At 36.7% G+C, this 18,847-nt stretch overlaps 1 protein-coding gene across 2 annotated transcripts; it reads right to left on the bottom strand.

The window, feature by feature from the left end:
• Window positions 1–739: 739 nt before the first annotated feature.
• On the bottom strand, window positions 740–18,705 carry LOC113044198 (tyrosine-protein phosphatase non-receptor type 9-like). 2 transcript variants are annotated; one of them, XM_026203941.1, is made up of 14 exons: window positions 18,552–18,614; window positions 16,209–16,303; window positions 15,320–15,463; window positions 15,147–15,236; window positions 9,968–10,092; window positions 9,774–9,879; window positions 7,863–7,973; window positions 6,882–7,735; window positions 6,693–6,789; window positions 4,844–4,913; window positions 4,657–4,735; window positions 3,736–3,886; window positions 3,308–3,515; window positions 740–3,223 (listed from the first exon to the last, which is right to left on the bottom strand). In XM_026203941.1, exons 3-14 carry the CDS (start codon window positions 15,392–15,394, stop codon window positions 3,000–3,002), a joined length of 2,190 nt encoding a protein of 729 aa, XP_026059726.1. In that variant the 5' UTR covers window positions 15,395–15,463; window positions 16,209–16,303; window positions 18,552–18,614; the 3' UTR covers window positions 740–2,999. The 2 variants fall into 2 exon arrangements, with proteins under 2 accessions (XP_026059726.1, XP_026059725.1); XM_026203940.1 differs by lacking the exon at window positions 16,209–16,303 and having other exon boundaries at window positions 18,552–18,705.
• Window positions 18,706–18,847: the final 142 nt, after the last annotated feature.

The following is an 18,847-nucleotide window of genomic DNA, read 5'->3' as shown; positions in this document are numbered from 1 at the left end:
TATAGCATAACAACTGATATTTCTATGCATTTTATGTAAGTAGTCTGCTATACTGTTGTATAATCCCATTGATTTATTATCAGAGCTATAAGAAGTCCATCTTATTTTTGGCCATAAGCCAACAATCTTTAACGGGGAAAAAAAGTCGTTAGCGCCCCCTAGCGCCCAATTTAACAATGAGTATACTTTACAATATAATAACAATATAAACCAATGTTATTAAGACCACCTTAACAATGGAGAACCTTTTTCAGTTTTAGTAAATTTGTGCAAAATTCATCTCATGTAAATATTATGTATATCTAATTTGCTATTAAACTGTAGATGCATTTCAGCATTATAGCCATTGGTTCCCCATTTGTTTTTGTTTTTTTTATATATAAACGGGGTATATTTTAGCTTAACAATATCTGGAGTGCTGGTAGGGATTTATATTAAATCCAGGCCCTTTTTTCGGCCTTACAGAAGCTAAAAAACATTTTGACCTAATGAAGCCTAATGCACAACAAAACTACTTTAGAATTCTTTCTGCTGGAATTGCACACAAACAAAGCTCTTCGCTTCCAAGCCTCAATTTGATTGTTTTGCCAATCAAAACCATTTACTATTTTTGTGTGAAGCTTTCAAATCAGCAGTCGTGTCCAAAGTGAGACCAGTCAAAGCAACGTGCTGTTTGGCTCAAACAAACACCAAACCGCAGCCAGCTCTGAAATAAATCACTCCTTTGACAAGGGTTATATATTTCAATAAAGTCATTATTTCACGTTTCAATTCTCGTCAACTCATTTTAACACACAAACACATGCTCAGTTTCAGAATAATATTCATGTTTACTACGACACTACTGCAGATGTCGGGTAAAAAGGCCATTACTCAATCACAAGAACTTAAAATAAAATAAAAAAATAAAAACACTCAAATCGCATTCCCGACTGCTTTAATAAATCAGAGCCAAGTGTGTCTCTTCCACTTAAGTCTCATTCAAGCAGGAATCAGCTGTATAAAACAGTCAAGCACATTCTGCACACCTGCATTGGATCAACAAGTAAACATTAGATGAGTGGGACGTTCACACATTCACTACCATCTGTCATCGTACAAGCATCGATATTCAAGGAGAAAGCATTCCAAAGTTCTCCCAAAGATGACGTGATTTTTATCTAATCATAACATTCAAGTTCATATCCTGTTTTTTTTTTTTTTTGGTTTTCTTACATGTAAAACCTCAGTCTCTTTTGATTGGCAAATAGTTAAAAACTGTAAGTGGCAGCCATGCTGATCGGAAACATGTTTGTTTCAGTCTTGGCCCTTTAACAGTTCACAGAGTATGAAAAAAAGTTCTGCTACAGGCATCTGGAAAAATAACAGATTTCATCTCCCAAAACACAATGACGGGTAACATAATTCCACACTGAACTGAACACGGGGGAAAAAAAAATTGATCAGTCTTTTGTTACACGGTTTTGATTTCTTTAGCTTATCTGTCCATTTTTTTCGTACCAACATTCAAATTTCAATACTGCTGAAGTTCTACAAAGGCATAAATAAAAACAGAATATAATACAGGATGCTGTATAAAACTTGAAATAAAATTTGTATACTTTTGTTTCTTGTCTTTCACTTTTTTTCGTTTTTTTTTTTTTGGAAATGATATTTACCAGAGAGGCAAATGCCGTTTTTGAGAGCAGGAACACCAAGTATACCCCTGAGATTAAAATAAATTCCCTATATGCACGTGAGACCAGTTGTTCTACTCGTTGCCTGAAACTACACATTGCGCTACGGAAAACTTGGAAGGCACAAAAACTGGGGCTTTCTGACCCCAAGACTCCACACACACACACACACACACACGCACGCACAGCCCAATTCACTCGTAACAAATGACTCCAACACTTCACATCAGTACGGACACTTAAGATAATCACGGTAACAGAATCAGTGTCCGTGTGGGCCAAGATACTTCAACTTGGGGCCTGCAGTGGAAGGAGATTTTCTTTAAATGAAACAAAACAAGTAGAAAAAGAAAAAGACCAGCTGAGTCAAAAGTCAAAGTTCATACTTTAGAGGGAGCAAGGCAGTGATTGAAGGTTTAGGGCCAGAATTCAGAGAATCGTCGCAGTTGAGATGCTCTGCAAGTAATAGATGGCCTGCATAAAGGCTGGATAATCCTGGATTATGGTTAGATGAAAATTAAAACTGCAGGACCAGAACAGTCATTAAGACATACCTTATATATATAATAATATATATATTATATATATATAGCATAGCTGTGTTCCTCCTCCTCTTTCATATTGTTTTTAACCCAACATATACTTATACACATAAAGAATATTTTATATATATATATATATATATATATATAACTCTGAAGAAAGTTAAGAGTATTATATTAAAACAAGGCTGTTATGCACATTATATAAATGTATGTTACAAGATATACAAGGGTTTAAGTCGCACCAATCATTACGGATACATCCAAGCATTCGAAAACATACCTTTGGCTTGAAGATTAGTTTAACGAAGTACACAACTGAAAGAAACCTGTTCAGACACAAAGTAGTTGCTATTTCAATGTGACGAAAAAAAAAGAATATTCAAGTTTTGTGTTTTTACACTTTTGATAAAAAGTGTGAATTTAACCCTCAAGTTGAGCGATATTGAATTTCGACAACACTTTGAGCATAAAAAAAAGATCAGGTAATAGGATAAACTGGATTTTTCAAGTTTGTCATTCCACATGTGCAAGTCAGTGTTTATAAAAAAAGACAAAATGGAAAAAAAAAGAAAAATTGCTACAACTCGTACATCAAGCCACAATCTCTGATGTCGTCTGGATCCGAGTGAAAAGAAGGGCTTGAAAAGTGGCAGGACGAAAGCATCCTCCTCTCCTTCCTCGGAGGTGGAGTCTACCTGTGGCCAAGAGAGGGGAAAGACGGCTTCTTTTCCTTCTGTGCCTTTTGTGTCCCTCTCGTGCGAGTTCTGTTTTTCCTGCTTTACTCGCTGTCGGTCTCCAGCTCGGTGTCGGACCACTCCACGGGCTGCAGCAAGCCGCTCTGTTGGGCGTACTCGATCACTGCTTTATAGCAGAAGTAGTACTGGTCCCACGTTTGGATGCTGAAGGCACGCTGCGTCCGCATGCGACGCACCGTCTGCTTAATGTCCACTGTCCCGATGTCCTCCAGACGAGAGAGACAAATGTCCAAAGTACAAAACGTGCCTGAGGGTGAAGAAAAGCAGGAAACATGTAAGAATGCTGTAGTGCAGTTAAGAAATTAGATCAAAAACGAAGGCATGTGGTCACCTGTTCGGCCGATGCCTGCGCTGCAGTGCACCACCACAGGGGGGCCTTCTGGGGGTCCCGTCCAATCAGGATACAGTGTTCGTAATGAGGACTCTTGTCTCTGTTTCACATGTGCCCGGAAATCCAACATGGCCGACGCTGACTTCGGAACACCAAAATCTGGCCAGCTCATGTAGAGATAATGAGACACTTCCCTACATTCCCCCGTCTGAAAGAGAAGCTTCAGGATCACTGTGTGCCTTCGACTACACAATCAGTTTGTGATGCAACTGTGCTGTTCTTGGCTAAAATAAGCCAAAAAGGTTGACCAGACCTTATGTCAGTAGTCATAATAACTGGTTATGTGAGAAGAACTTCAACTCACGGAAATGAAATCAAATAAAAATAAATGGTCAAGAATGGATAAAAACAGTGACTGAGATGCTGACCTGAGTGTTGAAGAGCTCCAGGTATGACAGCTTAAAGTCCTGAAACATCTCAATATTGACATTTCTCACCAAAAAGTACCCATAATCCTCAGTGCGGCCAGCCTCTAATGGCCAGTACTGTCCGCATTTCACTCGGCCTCGCTCCACAACTCTGAGACAGAGACAGAAAGATGATCAAGAATCGACATTCTGGTCGTCTTCGCCAGATTTTAATCTTTCATTTTGAATGTGATGATGAAAAATATCTTTCAATTCAGTGAAATGATCCCTGAATAAAGGACAGACATTCTATTATCAAAATTAGTATGCATATGCATTAACTGAAAAGTGCAGGGCTGCAATAACAAACATTGAGTTACCATAATTGTAATTACATGTTCATTATGATGCAGTTTGTAATTGGACATTATATAATATAAAATGATATACCTTTAGATTTCTTAAAGCTCATTTAGAATGCATTCAATTAAATAAAAAAAAATTAAGGTATACATTCAAATAATTAGGGTCAGTAAGAAATACAGTAAACATGAACATTGTAAAATATACTTTAAAATAATTTAAAGATAATAAAAATTCAAGATAAGAATTTATTCCTGTGAATTTCAGCTAATACTCCAGTCTCTCAGATTGTCACACAATCCTTCACAAATCATTTTTGTGGAAACTGCATGGTTTTCATGAATTTTGAGAGAGAACTCCATTTAATGTTTAATGATATTAGAACACTTTTGTGACAACAACAAAAAAATCCTTGCTGAATAAATTATTCATTTGTTTAAAAAACATCTTATTGACCCCATATTTAAGAATGGTGTTGTTAGTTGCAGCCCTGTATTATCCTGACCAACATCTTGTTAAAGCATCATTAACACATTCCTTAAAGGAAAAGCAACTCAACCTTTACAGAGGGAAACTAACCTTGTAGTCATAACAATTATTAAAACCATTTGCTCCCACACCATTCGCCAAAAGTCTCCAAATGTTTTTGGCAAAGGCCCTGAAACAACCCAGACATTTACATTTACACACATACACTGCCATCTGTCCCATGCATGCATGTGTACTCCACAACACAATGTTTAGCTCAAAAAACAAAGAGTCTCACCCTGAGTGGCGACGTAAGCATTGCTCCTCTTGTAACCATCCATGAAACTTGCATTTATGTAGTCAGACGTCTGAAAGCAAACCATCAGATTGATGAAGAAAACTGTCAAATGAACCAGTGTTTAACCAAAACACAAGGGAAATATTATTTGGACGATTCCAGCTGACGTTGACAGCCAAACATAACACACTTGACTAATAAATAGAATGTTATCATGCATTGGTGTGGTCATTGGACAATGCATTACTGTTTGATATGATCCGAAAGTACACTTTTAACATCAACCAAGCAATTTTATGATAGAACTTGTGTGCTTAAAACTAAACCATGGTAACCATGTACGAATGAAAACGTATGAATGCATATCTGTCGTTCAATTGTAGATGAGTAATAATATTGTTGTCTGCATTCACTTGAACTGATTTGCTGAAATCAAAACATGGACCGTAACAGGTGAACATCAGCCAATGAGATTTGCGCATTAGTTTTGCCTACTACTGAAGAAAAGGGAAGCAGCCTCTGCTTGTTTCTTTAAAAATTGAATAATTCCACATTAACTCCACCATTTTAATTATAATTAAAATATAAAAAAATATGTAATTTACACGTAACATGTATAAATTCTATGTGGTAAGGCTGTCTTGCTCTGTCTCTTGCTTGTGTGGAAAAAAAACAAAGTACTCTCAACTAAGTGTTGGTGATTTTTTGATGTGATTTAAAGACAGAGAATGAAACTCAAGTGTTCAAAATGGGTGAAGGCAAGTGAATGCCCGTGTTATAATTGTACTTATCCTTAAAGTCAAACATTGGTGAGTGAAATCAAACAATAATTTAATAGCTAATGGCTAACAATAGACATTGTTTGGTCACCTATAAGGGTGTGATGGTTCACTGAAAAAAATTGAACTGTTCGGTTCTCCACACACGGTTCGGCAAGCGCTGGGACCGCGCTTCTGCTTAAATCTGACAAAGCACCAGTAAAACGGTTTGCTATAAATACTGCTCTTGATTGAACAGCTTCTGTAACTTTAATTGAGAATAATCTTTAGTTTATACCAGGGGTAATCAACCCTGAACCTGGCGATCGACTGTACTGCAAAGTTTAACTCTAACCCTAATCAAACACAAAGCAACTAATTAAGGTCTTTAGGCTCACTTAAAAATTAAAAGCAGGTGTGTTTGATTAGGGTTGGAGTTAAACTTTGCAGGACAGTCGATCGCCAGCAGCAGGGTTGGTTACCCCTGGTTTATACGATTCCAATATGCAATGCTGTTTCACATTTGATTACTTTATTAAATTCTGTACCTAAAAACTAATGCTAGACCTACCAAAAAAAAAAAATCACTGTTTATTTTATTTGTATCTTTACCCTATTGTATTTATTTATGATGTTGCTTGTAGTTAGATAGTATATTCTTAATAATATATGATCAAATATATATTTTTTAAAAGTATAGTTTTTCCATAAACATAGCACATACCGAACTGTACCGAAACTGTGACTCTAAAACTGTGAAACAAACCGAAAAGTGAAAAAGTTGAACCGCTCCACCCCTAGTCACCTAGCATGGAAATTTCATCGTATATATGAGCGATTTATTTGTATTGTAGAGGGTTGCAAACTTAAAACTGAAATACAAATAAATTAAAGTTACATAGAAATATTAAAACAAAACTAATAAAAATGACAAAAGCACATAAGAAAAAGAAAGAAAATTAAAACTGAAAAAAAAAAAAATAGCTCAAATAAAAAATATGAATTACTATAATACTAGAAAAATAAATAATTATAAAATAGCATAGCATTGAACAATGTAAATCATAAAGGAAAAAGCCCATTACTCTGACCTCATCATCCTCATTGTTGAGCGGACAAAGTCGAACACGTGATTGGTCAAGGCAAAGGACATCACTGTAGCGATTCTTTATCTGGTTAGAGGCTTTCCTGTCAGAATAAGCATTATATTTACATAAGCAGTTCTTTGTCTGTAAATGTTTTATCTTTTCAGCCATTCCTTGAAAGCAGAAGTCACTTACTTAGAGTAGTCAAAGGTTCCAGCAGGAGGTTCTTTGCGGATCTCCTCATACTCCTGATAAATTCCCTTTTTCTTTTTACGTTTGACATGCTGCACCAGATCGTGCACACTCATTCCGCCTGGCTCAGACACATGTACCGACAATGCAGCCGTTTCCGTTCCCGGTAACCAGCTCATATCTGGGGCAGAGCTGTGATGGAGAGGAGCCGGCCTTGATTTCAGCGGGAGGGGTGGAACACCATCTCCCCCGCCCACTTCCTCTTCCAGAAACTCAACATCCTGTTGGTAGTCCTCAGCACCATTGCCATCCTGCCTACTGTAGTCCAAACATGCACCTTCCACACCGACAGTCCCGTTATCTCCTGGTATTATGGCACCTGCTGTGTGTTTTTGATGCAGCGGTGTGTCTGGGGGAGTGTCTGACTGTGGTGGTGGCTGCCAGCCACGGCCATTGACGACATTGGCGTTGGACCCCAAGAGTCCCCCTGAACCTGGCAGTACAGAGCCGTTCCAATGTGCATGTCCCGCTGTCCTGTGGTTCTGAAGGTTGGCATTTCCGTCATCCAGTATGGGGCAGTTTGAGTTCAGTCCATCCCCCAGAAGAGTGGCCCCTGAAGTATTGGCAGTTAAGGGGTCTACTGAAGTGTTCTGGCCATGCTCCATGGAGTAGGAGCGGAGCAGACTGCCCAAGCAGTCCGCAGTGACGCAGGGTGAGTTACTGGGGTGGTTGGGGCTGGAGTTGACACAGGACTGGATCCAAGCAATGTGACTATACTGTGACGAGCCACCCAAATGTTCTGGAAGAGAGCTGACCGGTATGTGATTGACCAGTTCGTGGGCTTTTACAGTACACACCTGCAGAGGTATCACAGGAATACAAACATGCAATCATTTTCAATGTATTGCACCTGTAAAAATGATAAATGTAACACCGTCCACTTGAAAAAGTTTAATGTTTGAATGTACAGAGCTCTAGACATACCCTCTCTCTCAGTTTCTCTCTCACAAACAGACGGAGTACCGCAAACGGAGCTCTGAACCACAGCGGAGACGACACAATAAAGACACATTTCAGACGAGCAGGGAAAGCCCCCTAAAATCACAACAAAAGACAGTAAGCACAACATACAAAGGACTGCGCCAATCCCATCCACAGACCCACCCATTAAACAAACCCTCTGAAAAATCAAGAACAAGCTTGTGGTTGATAAGGTTTTTTTTTTTTTTTTTTTTTTTTTTTACAGCAGTCCTTTACACTCATCTAAGTAAAATGTATTTCATCAAAATGCTGTCAAATAAATAATACTGTGAAATATTATGATTTTCTTAGGGATGCAGGATACTGCATTTTTGGCAATATTTTTCATCTCACTTTGGCCGATACCGATATATCTCTTTTTGTTTTGAAATAACACCAATTATCTCCTGTGCAGAAATTTTAAGCAAAATATTTTTCATTTTGGTTAGTTTTTAATAAGAAATATACATCAATCAAATTTTTTCCCCAGAAAGATGCAAGGTTAACCCAAACATTTTATTTTAAGATTTACATTTTTTAGATGTTCTTATGTAAAAGAGTTGCAAAAAATCTGAAAATCTTCTAGAGATTATTGATTTGTTTAAAAAAAAAACATAGTTGTGATGTATACATTTCTATTCTCAAAGATTTAGAATGATTATTAAAACATTACATTTATCATTATAGTAATTGTCCTCAGTGTCAACGGGTCTATATTTGTGGAATAGAAAGTTCAGCAACAGCATTTATTTAAAATTGATGTAAAAATATATTTGTAACCAATGTAGAAGTCTTTACTGTCACTACTGACAGTCACTGTCAGGACAGGACACAATTTATTGTCCTTGCTAGTGAAGTGTATCAGTAAATACACTATGCATAAAAGTGTGTGGACGGCCAAGCACTGTACTCATATAAAGTATGTTTGCTGAATGTTATATTTCAGAAACATGCATTAATAGCCGGTTCATCCTCCTTTTGCTGCTTTTAAAACTTCCACTGTTCTAAAAAGACACATTCAGAACCGACAGCATCTTTGCGGTCAGCCAGTGAAGATGAGTGATGGGCTCACAATCTGTTGTACAATTCATCCCAAAGGTGTTCAAGGGGTTCAGGTTTGGGATTTGTGCAGTTCTTTCACACGAAACTCAGTAAATAATCTCTCTGGATCTAGCTTTGTGCACAGGGGCACTGTAATGCTGGAACAAAAAGAGCGTCTCTTTTTACTAAAATATTTGTCTAAGGAGGATTGTGGATATGTGCTTGATTTATGCACCTGTAATGGGTGGAGCTAAAACAGCAAAATATGTTAATTAAAAGGGGATGTCTGCATACTTTTCATAAAGTCTGGACAAAACAAAGAAACTTGATGTCATGCACTTTTATAATTATCCCTTCAATTGTCTCCCTAATATAGCAGGATTTATCGACTTAACATATTTCAAGATATTCCAAGAACTAGTCATTATTTCCATTTCAATTTAAAGACACTATTAAAAACAACGTAACACTTTCGACAGCTGCAAGACAAGCAAGGATTGTGAAATTAATCTAAGGACAAAATCTTTGAGAAATATATATTTTAAACAAATAAAGATCATAGCGATGTGTAAAATCCTGGCATAATATGTAAACAAATTATCCTAAATACATATTGTGAATATTAAATATATAAGCAAACCCTACTTGTATGTGACTGAATATTAATAAACATCCATTTATTCACATATTAGAGGGATAACAGAAAATACAGATGACAGCCGAAAAGCTTCATATACATCAAAAGAGTAAATCCAAGCTCCACTGAGTTCTGTTATTGCCATATGGACGCACTGTGAAACAGACAGATGGTTCTGACAGCATAAAAACACTTACTTTAAGCAGATTCAAAATCTTGACGCAAAGCTCATAGTCAAAATTGGCGTATGTGGAGTTAGTCATATCATAGATGAAAATGAGCCCATCTCTCTGTGTCTGAACGCTGGGGGAGACAAAGATGATTTAGATGAAAATGCAGAGCTGTTAACCATACTAAATTTGATCAGATTTATGAATGTGGTCTATTTTACCTCTCAATGGCCTTGTCCAGCTGATATATAATGGCCTGAAGAACGGCCTTATGGGTAGTGAGGTCTGGCCGATGGAGACGTGCTGTAAAAAGTGCCAAAGCCGCACCTTTCGCGTCACGACCAGGCTATACACACAGAAGCCAAATTAATGCATATACAACTTGTAAAAACATACACAGCGTGACCAGATCAATTCGGGGGTGGGGGGAATTGTGATATATGAACACAATATGATACATTTTATTTCATGATATCTAAATTACATACATGTATAAATTAAGGCTGTCAATGTTAATGCGTTAATGCATGCAATTAATTTTACAATCCTTAACCTGTTAAATTGATTTAATGCAAATAACGCAAAATTACTGAAGCACAATTTCTATTCTAACCCTTTAACCCAATTTTGCTTCCCTGCTTATGATCGGATCATTTTAAGCTGCTAAACTCCGGGAAAAGTAGAATGATCCAGTAAGCTAAAGCAAGAATGTAATAGAAAAGTTGCATTAATCTTTTTTTCATTTGAAGAATTTTCTCATATGTTTAGTGCTCTGAAAACTAAGATGTGATGAGTACATCAGAACTGCTTACACAAACACTTGAGCAAACTCTGTATACAGCATGGCCCTGAATGAAAAATGGCTGAAATAAACAGTAAAGCCCAGACTAAACAAAGATCATGGAACTGCTCTGTGTGTGATGGTGTGAGATCAGAGATTAAATTTCCTTAGCCGTCACTAGCAATGATGCTGGCCTTTATTTTCTGCTTTATTTACTGGAACTGTAAATATGAATGATTTCGCTGACGCACTGTTTTTGGATAGCATAATATTAAAGTGAATACAAATTCTTGTAGCTGAGGTTTATTTATACATTACAGTTCAACCGTTTGGGGTTGGTAAGATTTTGTAGTAGGTAAAAGTAGTCTTTTATGGTTACCAAGGCTACAACATCATATATCAAAACAATACAGTAAAAACAGTAAAATTATGAAACTATTTAAAATAGGTAATTTTCTATTTGAACATATTACAAAATGTAATTTAATCTTCAGGCTTTTAAAATTTAAAAAATGTTTTCCTATCAGTCGATAGGAAATAATCGATAATCGATAATTATCACGATAAATGTCAAATCTTTTTTTTTTCTTCTTCATAGTTTAAAGTTTAAAGCCAGATTTTTGCTCCAAATTGAAAGTTGTAGAAACCAGAAGATTAATTTTCTTTAAAATAAATATCTAAATATTTCTTAGTTTCTGCATGTTCTAATGCAGTGGTCTTCACAATTTTTCTTCATGGGAGCCGCAATTATTGGGCAAAGTCAATCGGAGAACCATTTTTACCACAAAGTATCGAAAGTTACATCCAGTCATAAATAGCATGCCTTTTCATCAATCTGTCATCACTGGTATCCAATGCAATGCAATACAAAAGTGCTATCACTCTTTATCATTTACCAGTCAAATTTGTTACTGAGACCAGAAGTAAATTCCATCAGGTGCGTGATTTCACATAGAGCAGCTATTACTACACAAAGCCGTTTTTAACTGAGAAGCTGCGCAAATCCATGTTCATCATCAGAGTTTATTTGCGCAACTAGTCAGTTAACAACGGCTCTGTGTAGTAACAGCGGCTCTATGTGAAATCACGCATCTGGGGGAATTTCCCACTGATTAGAGAACCGGCTTTACTGACGAGATGCATATTAACGATCGACCAATCTCGATCGGTGCACCCCTAATTGTAATGCCATGCGAGCCATAAAGTAAAGCTTGGCGAGCCGCACAATGAGTAACACTGTTCTAGTGAGTGCTACTTTTTCAAATCAAGAAACAGGTTTGGGTTGCTTGATAATATTATTAATAATATCATTTTTTGTCTCTTAGAAAGGCAAAAAAATTTGAAAACTGTGAAATTGTAGCAACCTCAGTTTTATATGGTTATATTTACTCTGCCCAAGTTTGTATTAGTTTATTTTTTTAATTAAGCATTGGTATCCCATAGTAGAATACATTTAAAGCATGATAAACATAATTAAAACCATACATATAGCATCTCAATACCATGGTAAAAATATAACTATATGGTTTTTAGGTAGTCTATTTGTATGAAAAACATTCAGTATATATGCACACAAGCTATAGCTTAATCACAAATACATACTACAACTATATACCATTATTCTTTTAGTAAAGTTAAATGTGAATATCCCAAATTTCTGCCCCAATAACATGGTGCAGTGAGTGTTACTACAATAAATCCATGGTAAATTGTGGCGATTTTTAGACTGAAAAGCCTTCTGACACCTGTTTCACACATATTCCGTCTGCAGTGCGTATGCAGTCCGTGTGCATTATGTATGCAGTGCAGAAGCAACACGGACTCATTGTGCTTTCACACAGGACACGTTTGCAGTTCGATACTGATATGAGGCTGCTTACCACAAACACAACATTTATCCATTATTCTGATTTTAAATCAAAAGTTGTTACTGAAAATGTTTTTTCATTGTGATTCTCTTATCACAGTACAGTTATAATCTTTCATAGACATTTTTTTAAACCTGTTTTTATACTACATGGTTTAAACTCAAATAGCTATAAAAACCATTATTTATGCGTTTGACTTCTAGGTTTGTATTTTAAGTTGCTTAAGCAAGTGGCAACACATTTAAAACTAAAACTCACCACTGACAGAAACAGTCGACTCTTGTGCCTTTTGCATTTAAATCTTTATTTCAAGCAATATCGCGGGTCTTAAAGAACTTTGTTTTTCTGCCTCCACAAGTGCATCTATAATGTTAATTGCCTTGTTTATCTAAAAAAAAAGCCACATGTTGACTCTGAAACACAGTGGACTTTAATTATATCAATTTACTGTGAAATTACTACATTTCCATGTCATGTTTATTTTTTTACTTTAATTCAGCATGTGCAGCACAACAAAAATAGACTCCGTGCGTAAACGATTGCTGCACTGCTGCAGACGCACTACTCCTGGAACGCACTGAAGGAGCGCAACAGCGCGCAGTGTGAACGCTCTAATCCGTTAACATGGGTGTGTAAAAAATATGTATGTGTGAACCAGGTGTTACTCCTGTTTGGCTTTAATCTAGTTTAACTTACTGAGTCATGTGTGTTCATCGCTGAATTCAAGTGTTTCACAATGGATCTCACAGCGCTGTTTAGTGTCACATGATCAAGTAAACGCATCTGCTCTAGTGAACTGTGCAGTTTGAACTTTGATCTGAGTGGATAAACAGTCATCTGAGTGGATAAACAGTCTGTGTTGTATGATTTAAATGAGTCGCGCTGTTTCGTTCCTCATACTCTTCATATGGTTTTATCAAGGAAAATAATATTGCGATAAGTATCGTTATCGAATTACCGCCCAGCTCTGAAACATGCTGATAAACATGATATGATTTCAGTTCTGTAGCTTTTATATGAAAATAAATATGAACAAGACACCCAAAGTGCTTGCTTTTTAATTCCATATGAAAGCACATTTTTACTTTTATACAAACATTTATTTTAGATCTTTATAGAAATATGACAACAATCACATATCTCACACAGAGATCGCACTGTAATAGTGTTTTGGAATATTCACGCATAATTTAAATATATAATCATATATAATCAGATATAAAAAATTAAACATTTTAGAAGAGAACTCAACATCATGGTTGTCTGAACCAACAAACATAAAGCTGTATTGTCAAGCCAGTAGTTTCCCATTATGCTTTTGATCAGCACAGTCGATGGAGAGCAACTGCACTCGACTGGGCAATCCGACACAACCACCTCACTGTCACAACAGTTTTTTGGCACACGTCAGCATGACATCAGAGCAAGTCGGACGCAACTCTGTCACGTTTCTAACTGGCATGCATCGCGCGGTGATCGTTTCTACACAGATTTTCCTCATCTCAAACAAACCTTGTGACAGCACCACCAAGTAAGGTTTTTATCTGTCAATGCTTGAGACTTCCACTTCATCAAGCACAATAAAAATAACAATAGTCCAAAATAAGTAAAATTGTTTGTGCCGTTTGCAATACCAAGCAGCAAAACGAGCTGTTTTTAACAACTAAAAATTGCTGGAAGCAGATGAGACTGGAAGCCAGACACATTAAATTTAGGGTGCCATTTTAGACGGTCTTTAACCATTAAGCCACATTAAGTTTTTTATAATGGTTTTCAATTAGAGGAAAACACTTTACATGCATTCACTTTGTGTTCATATCCTGGGCTGCTTGCCTGCATATAGTTTGCATCATCAGTATACTGAGCAGGCCTTTTATTATTACTTTATTAATGCAGTAAGCCACGTTAAGTTTTTTGTTCTTTATAACTTTTCTATGGGAGGAAAATGCTTAACATGAAACTTTGCATTGTTTTCAAATTATATAATACAGCATGACGTGGTGTATGACATGCCTCATCTTATTCATTTTTGTTAATAAACGTCTTGTAAGCTTGTTTGTCATTGATTATTTGTATTAGTTTTATTATTGTTGTGCTTTTTAATTAATAACAATGAATCCATCTTTTGTTTTAGTCTTAAAAAGTGAAAGTTATAGTTGTAAGCAAAGCAGACAATTATCTTTTCTTGTAAAACGTGAAGCGTTTCCCAAATTCAAAAGAGAAAGCATCTGAAGCCCACAACTTATAACATAGTGAAAGAGGAACTCCCGTTCACTAAATTCAAATCACAAATACTACTACTAATGAAAAAGAACAGGTTGAATGCTGACCTCTTTTGTTTCGATATAACTATAAACCATGCTAAAATTTAAACAGCATCAACAATTCCATGTTGCAGCAAAAAAAACAATTGAAACCAAATCATGTGCTCATGCCACCAACTGAGAAAGTTAGTCGCAAAAGAGTGACCAGTGGGAAGAATGAGTCTGGAGCCCTGAGTAGAAGTATTCATTTCTTTAAACAAATTCCCAAAATGAGCCCAATTGTTTAAACGGAAGCGTTAATTGTTAAAATTTCAAATGGTTTTTAAATATCTGACTGAGAAAGCCAGTCTGACCATTCAAACATTCTGCAAATTATGCCATCTCCAATCTGGACAACTAAATTGTTCCTGCAGCATCCAAAAACTGACCTGGACATCAGTAATATTCAAAAATGTTACTGAAAATGTTCATCTGAAACTATACTCACCAGAACTGTGAATTTCCCACTGAGTAACTCGCTTCTTAAAGGCTCCTCATTCGGGTTAATATTGTAGATGCCTTCCTTTATTCTGGTGTTCTGCAGACACACAAGGATCAAAATGTACACAGACTCTCTCATACAGTTAATGTTTTTCATCTGAGCTGTACTGTATACTGTACCTTGTAAGCCTGAAAGAGGTCTATGGCTCTGGAGACGTCAAACTTTCTTGCCATGAGGAACTTAACTGCTGTCATCTGACTGACAAGATCTGCATTCTGAGACTGTTCCCGGCACCTCAGCTCAGCCAGGAACTCCTCCACCGCCTGGCGCACACACAAACATTCATTTCAGCAGGAGGTTTACACTATCCAGTACTGAAAAAGCATGATTAATGTCAGCCAAACATCACACTCTCAGCATCTATTTTTTATTTTTGTATATTTATTGTAACGCATGTTGTACTTCATAGTGTTGATTGGCTCTGGCTGCCGTCACTAGTGATAAAGCAATGTATCAACCTCACAGATAAATCAGCTGATATTTGGCATTTTGAGATGATCAGCATTGCCAATAAACATGCTGGCTTGACCAAAGTATGGCTGATTAGCATGACACCATCTGGCTGCAAATAACATCCTTTTCTATTGACAGACATTAAAAAGTAAATGTTTATTCTGGAAACTCAAGTGGAGATGAATGGGTACGTAGAACGGATGGCTTTCTTCAGGTATTAACTATAATAGAAATGTCAGCTCTCCCTTGTGTAAAAACCTAAATGAATTAATGTCTTTATCAATGAATAATCAGTTTTTTAATAGTTGTAGTAAATTTTGAATGGTTATTATGTAGGGTTGCATTTTAATGGTTAATCACATTGTTTTGCTCAAAAAAACAAAAAATTCCTGTTATTAAAAAAATACATTATCATAATTCTCACCTAGGAACAAATCAGGAGAATGTGCTCGCAGATTTATTTGCAGCAAACCATACAAATGATCTTGCGAAAGGAAACCTTCTTTATTACACATTTATGTAAGCAGAATATCTCAAGAGATTGCTCCAACTTACATGTTTGCCAATGTATTCAGCTCATCTGTGCTTTTTCTGTATTGCAGAGAAAGCATGTTCGCATGGTTGCCCGGTTGGGTAGATTAAGTAAACCACTAAGCAGAAAATGTATCAATTTAAGAGAAAGGCTTGTTTCAGTATAAATAACGAATAGGTAAATAGCACAGGGGATTACGCTTAACAAAAAGAGAAAAGCAAAAATCATGATTAAGGTTAAAAAATGTATTCAGTGAACACTATTGTTCAAAATTTTGATGTCACTATGATTTTTTTCAAAAGAGTTAACACTTTTATTCAACATGGACACAACAAATTGATCAACAGCTCAAACATTAAAGGGTTACTCCACCCCAAAATTAAAACCGTGCCATTAATCACTTACCCACAAGTCGTTCCAAACCCACGAAAGTTTTGTTCATCTTCGTAACACAATTTAATATATTTTGGATGAAAATCGAGAGGCTCGTGACTGTCCCATTGACTGCCAAATAAATAACAGTGTAAAAGTCCAGAAAAGTATGAAAGACGTCATCAGGATAGTCCATCTGCCATCAGTGGTTCAACCGGAACGTTATGAAGCGACGAGAATACTTTTTGTATGCAAATAAAACAAAAATAAACGCCTTTATTCAATAATTTGTCTCCTCTGTGTCCCATCACATTTGCGTAGCGCCATTTTGGAGACAAATTGTTGAATTAAGTCATTATTTTTGTTTTATTCGCATACAAGAAGTATTCAACGTTCCAGTTGAATCACTGATGGCAGACGGACTATTCTGAAGATGTCTTTCATACTTTTCTGGACCTTTACACTGTTATTTACTTGGCAGTCAATGAGACATTCACGAGCCTCTCGATTTTCATCCAAAATATCTTAAAAAGTGTTTTCTGAAGACAACCAAAGCTTTTACGGGTTTGGAACGGCATGGGGGTAAGAGATTAATGACACAATTTTAATTTAGGGGTGGAGTATCCCTTTAAAGACATTTACGTTATGAAATACTTTTATTTCAAATAAATAATGTTCTTTTGAACTTTGTATTTTTCAAAGAATCCTGAAAAAAATGCAATCACAGCTTCCACAAAAATCAGCAAAAATGTTTTCAACATTGATGATAATTTTCTTGCGAAGCAAATCAGTATATTAGAATGATTTCTAAAGGGTCATGTGACAGTGAAGACTGGTGTATTGACTCGAAAATTCAGCTTTGCCATCACAACAACAAATTACATTTTAAAAAGCATTTAACAGAAAACGTAAATTTTCAATAATATTTTACATTGCTGTTTTACCGCATTTGTCATCAAATAGCATTGGTCAGCATAAAAGACCACTGGAAAAAAAAATCCTAAAGATAATGCATAGATTTACATCTCAGTTGTAATAATCTAAATCTTTCTGAAAGGCTAGAACATTACGCTAGCAATCCCACTCTCTAACCCATATTTCCAGCCAATGAATCCTAATGCACTAATAATGTAGCAGTCGATCTAATGCAGGTTGTTCTGAAACACCGGATTTTCCAAAGGGTGTCCAAAAGCAAAGCTGCACGACTTCTGCAGTAAGTTACCTTAAGATGACACCACTCAATCAAATGCAGGATGATCTGACAGCTGTAAAGAGAGACGCTCGTGCTGACAGACGTTATGCTACACTCACATTACACCGTTTCCTCAACGAGTCAGAACAAATGGCTCCTCCAGAACTAGATCTGAGTGTTCTCACGGTAAGACAGACAGAACTGGGAGCTGTCTCACACTTTTCAACACAGGAGCACATTAGACACCCGGCTCGCCGTGTTAACAACAGTGACATGGAGATTCACAAGTCCCTGCGCTTGACAGACCAGCGACGCAGATCTGTTATAATAGCTTTTCTAATGGAGTCAAGCTGTAATAATATTAACGTGAACAGACTAACGTTAGATAGACCGCGAACCACATTCACGTTTTATGTCAACCCAATGTTACTTTACGGTAACGTTTCTGCTTGTGTTAAATCCAACACACGTAACTGTTAAGTCATTATACAATGCTATATACCAGTTTCCTAAAATTCTACAATAATACCGGCCAATAAATATTTATTAACCCGGTATGAGCAAGTTACTGTCCTGTCGAGCGTCGCTAGTTCGCTAACAGGGCTAGCGTTTACCTCAGCTAACGTTACCTAAAAAACAGCCACTGGGCCGCGATTCTCATTAACATCTCTGTTAATAATACAAAAATAACTGTATTATATGGCATGCATCTTAATACTTGCTACAGGGGAGCTGGTGGCGGCTCAGCGTGGAACGCCAAGGAATTTACGAAGGGCTTGGTGGAAATATTTAGGTATCTTACCACCTCCTCTTGAGTTGTCAGGGCTTCCGCCATCTTGAAGCCTGAGCAGCAACGTCTACTGTCGGGAACGCGCCGCTGATGCCTGTCAAGCGACGCGCGCGTCAGGATGGCGCGCATGCGCAGTGATGTGGCAAAACCCATGCTTAGAAGTTGGAAGCTAGCACATAAAGATATTTATGAATTTGAGTAAGCAGGCATGAAAGCAAAAGGCCGGGATAGAATATTTTCAAGACAAACGTTCCAAATCTAATCCTTTAGAGTATAATCCTTTAGAGTATAATTCATAAGAATTATTC

This window comes from Carassius auratus, chromosome 26 (genome assembly GCF_003368295.1).
Source record: "Carassius auratus strain Wakin chromosome 26, ASM336829v1, whole genome shotgun sequence".
Taxonomy (NCBI): Eukaryota; Metazoa; Chordata; class Actinopteri; order Cypriniformes; family Cyprinidae; genus Carassius; species Carassius auratus.
The sequence above is the reverse complement of the archived record's forward strand: the minus strand, read 5'-3'. Positions and strand labels throughout refer to the sequence as shown.

Excerpts from the sequence above, each read along its gene's own strand:
- LOC113044198 (XM_026203940.1), bottom strand. The coding sequence starts at position 18,692 with ATGGGTTTTGCCACATCACTGCGCATGCGCGCCATCCTGACGCGCGCG. Across the intron at positions 7,736-7,862 it reads GAGAGAAACTGAGAGAGAGG|GTGTGTACTGTAAAAGCCCA; the intron begins GTATGTCTAGAG and ends ATACCTCTGCAG. Across the intron at positions 6,790-6,881 it reads GGAACCTTTGACTACTCTAA|GAAAGCCTCTAACCAGATAA; the intron begins GTAAGTGACTTC and ends TTATTCTGACAG.